The sequence below is a fragment of the Anopheles moucheti genome, chromosome 3 (genome assembly GCF_943734755.1).
Source record: "Anopheles moucheti chromosome 3, idAnoMoucSN_F20_07, whole genome shotgun sequence".
Lineage (NCBI taxonomy): Eukaryota > Metazoa > Arthropoda > Insecta > Diptera > Culicidae > Anopheles > Anopheles moucheti.
In genome coordinates this window covers 53,278,031-53,281,417 of record NC_069141.1, presented here as the reverse complement: position 1 = coordinate 53,281,417, position 3,387 = coordinate 53,278,031, and the positions used below count along the sequence as shown (strand labels likewise).

General features: G+C 43.3%; 1 protein-coding gene across 1 annotated transcript; it reads left to right on the top strand.

Annotated features, from left to right (window-relative positions):
* The first annotated feature begins 200 nt into the window (after positions 1 to 200).
* On the top strand, positions 201 to 2,697 carry LOC128304607 (uncharacterized). Its single transcript, XM_053041813.1, has 6 exons — positions 201 to 339; positions 1,363 to 1,521; positions 1,612 to 1,699; positions 1,763 to 2,243; positions 2,328 to 2,511; positions 2,585 to 2,697. The coding sequence occupies exons 1-6, from the start codon at positions 201 to 203 to the stop codon at positions 2,695 to 2,697; spliced, it is 1,164 nt and encodes a 387-aa protein (XP_052897773.1).
* The last annotated feature ends 690 nt before the right edge of the window (positions 2,698 to 3,387 follow it).

Sequence of the window (3,387 nt, the reverse complement as noted above, 5' to 3'; positions counted from 1 at the left end):
CGGGAATGGGAATTATCACCTTTTTCCAGAGCGGAACGATAGGCTAGACAAGGTCCGTGCAACAATATGTCGCCGTAGTCTTGCGATCGTTCTGGATCGGCAAAGGTGGTTACGTTCCGGTAACAGCGGAAGCTGTCGCACAAATTTGATTCGTTTGCTACTAAAAACTGCTTAAAACACTTTAGTAATCTCGCTGTGCAATGGATTGGTGGTCAGTGCTTTTATGTTTTAGTGTACTGCACGGCTGCAGCTGCTACACACATCAGCTACCGAATGCAACGTTAATCAAAGGCGAAAATGAGCTGGAAGTATCGCACACGGCGCAGCGTAGTGGAAGATGTGAGTTACTGACGCTGGTGATGAAAAGTGGTCGCGCTGTGACACAAATCGGTGTCAAAAAAAAATGGCAAAAATAATGTGTGTGTAGCGAAAATGGGGAAAATTGGCGACAGCGATAGAAACATGGTGTACTACTTTTTATTTTATCGGTTAGGTGTGAGATTTACGAGTACGGTACGAGTCATGCTTGAAGTGGAAAATGTTTACGTGTCGAATAGGTCAGAGGAACGGGAATCAATTCACATGAACTGCAGGATGGTGAAATTATGTTCGAGCTGCACTAATTAATGAATGGCACATGATCGGTTTTGTTCGCATTCTAGGATTTACTCTGTTCTTTCTTTCTTTTTACTGCTGTGAGAGAAATTGCTCTTTTGGTTTGTGTATGCGGTCATAGTCTACGAATAGTTTGGTTAGCCTTTATTTCAAAATTATTCTTTGTTTTATAAAAATAACGAATTAATAATATTAATATTTTTGAACTATAGTTCTGCCAATTCCTATCGTTTCCTGGTATTTGTGAATCAAAAACAAATGGACGAAAAACAGTCAAACCTTTAAGCATTTATTTATTAACTTAATTAAAACTAACTCGTTTCATAACATAACTGGCATACATGAGATCAGTAATGTTGAGATTTTTTTACCGACCTGTCACGGCGAAGCACGTGCCGTAATAGTTCACTCTACCGTACTAAACATCATAAAACTAAAACGTATATTTTGCTTGTTATTATTTATTCGTTCTATTTGCCCATCAACCTAGAATGCAATGTCCGCTTCATTGAAACAACCCACTTTATCATTGCCGTCCGGTGGGACGAAGTTGTTTTACGGTGTTGCAGATAAGGGTTGAAATATTTCATGGAATAGAAATGCACAAAAGTTCCGATAGTTGGTGCATAACGAAACACCACATGTGGCGAGAACCATTTGACCAGTGGAAAAATTGACTAATTCTTTGGTTTGTGGTTGTGGCTGTATATTTGTTTGTTTTTTTTTCTTTTCTTCGGTTGCATGCAGTTTTTCCCTTCTACACGATTGGCCGTATTGCGAACGTTCCGTGCACATCACCCTCGGGCCTATCCGGTACCTGTTTGATTGCGGGCGAGTGCAAAGACAATGGCGGTTTGTCGTCCGGTTCGTGCAGCACCCGTACCAACCAGGCCGTATGCTGTGTGTGTGAGTACGAAAATGTGGCCCCATTGGGGGGGAATGTTGTGATTGTGGACCATCGTTTGATGATGTGGGTTTTTATTTCTTTGGAAACAGATACGAAAACCTGCGGGGGTTCTACCAACCTTAATAGCACATACTTTACGAACTCGGGTTTCCCGGGACCATACAACGGCGGTGGAACGTAAGAAGCTTGCTGAATACTATCGAGAATGTGTGTTTAACTCGTGCCCCTCGTCAATTTCAGCTGTTCATTCACAATCACACCTTCCAGTGGGATCTGTCAGCTTCGCATCGACTTCCGTTCACTGACGCTCGAACAACCGACCGGTGATGGGTCCTGCAATACCGATCGTTTGACGATCGTCGGTGCAAGTCCCTCGGTCGTACCGATCTGCGGTGAAAACACGGGCCAACATCTGTACGTGAACTTTGTCGGAAGTGGTCCCATTTCGCTGCGTATCGCCACCAACGGGGACATATCGTTCAACCGCCTGTGGAACATAGAATTGTCACAGATAGCGTGTGCCAGCGCAGAACGGGCGCCGGTTGGATGTTTACAGTATTACACGGACGAGAGCGGTGAGATCAGCAGCCTTAACTATGGGCTCGGAGAAAATCCAGCGCTGAATACGGTCAGTGCACGAGGCAGTCGACAGCTAGCCAATACGAACTACGGTATTTGCATACGTCCTGCAGCGGCTCGATGCTCCATTACGTACTCGCTGGTAAGAATTCCGATTTCTTGACGGGAAAGAAATGTCTTCCTTAGGAGCTCATTTGGAATATTGGTTTATGGGCTTTTTTTCTAGCCTTCAAACGATCGGTACGCTTTTACGCTGTCCGGTGATGCAATTGCCGTCGATCCGGCCCTGCTGGGTATGGCCATGTTGAGCATGACCGGAGCAGCCTGTACGACGGATTTCGTTGTCATACCGAATCCCTCCGGTTTAACCTCGGATCGATTCTGCGGTCTTGGTTTTCCAGGCGTAACGAGTAAGTGTTGATGTCGGTGCCATAATTCGTCGCATCCAAACGTTGAGCGTTTCAGTTCCCTCTTCTTCCACAGCAAGCGCACGACCTTTCGTCGTGTACACGGTGACCAACGGCAACGAAACACCGGACGTGGCGAATCGAGGATTCCGATTGCTGTACGCGCAGAACGCGTGTGCTGCAGTGTAGAAAAGGTGTATGGCACTGGCTACAACATTGAACGATAAAATATGAAAGCACGGGTGGATGCTTCACCGTGTGCTAATTGTTGACTGACGGCAAACAAATGCTATTGTGTAGATAGTGATTATAATAATTATACAATTAATAGTACGCTGCAGGTGAAACAAAAATAAAATTTCTCAATCTAAAGCTCATAACATCAATAGATTAGAAGAGGCTCTTAATTGTAAGGTGATGCCAGCATTTTATTCGTAGCATGAGTAACAAACTGAATTTCTGTTGGATTACATAGCTGAATAAAGCAAAGGGTTCTGATACAACTAATTGGAATGTTATCAAATTACTTATCCAAAAATATATAAATACAGGTAGTTCCCGAGATACGCTATTATAGCGGACCGCTATAACCCGGGAAAAATCCGCGAAACTCGAATTTCCGCGTAAGTCGAATCCTGGAGCAATATCGTTTATACATCAAAGTCACAGAGTCGACTTCCTTCTCTGCATTTTATTTATGCAGCGTAGCAGACGATTTTTAGAAAGATTACATTAAAATAAGTAAGAAAGAAATGTTTTATGTGACATAAAAGATATTTTCTACCAATTTTTCACCATTTTGCTTAAATTTTGAGCTATAAACTAGCTCAGCTGTAAAATTTCCAAAAACCGCATATCTCCGAATCTGCGTATAAGTGG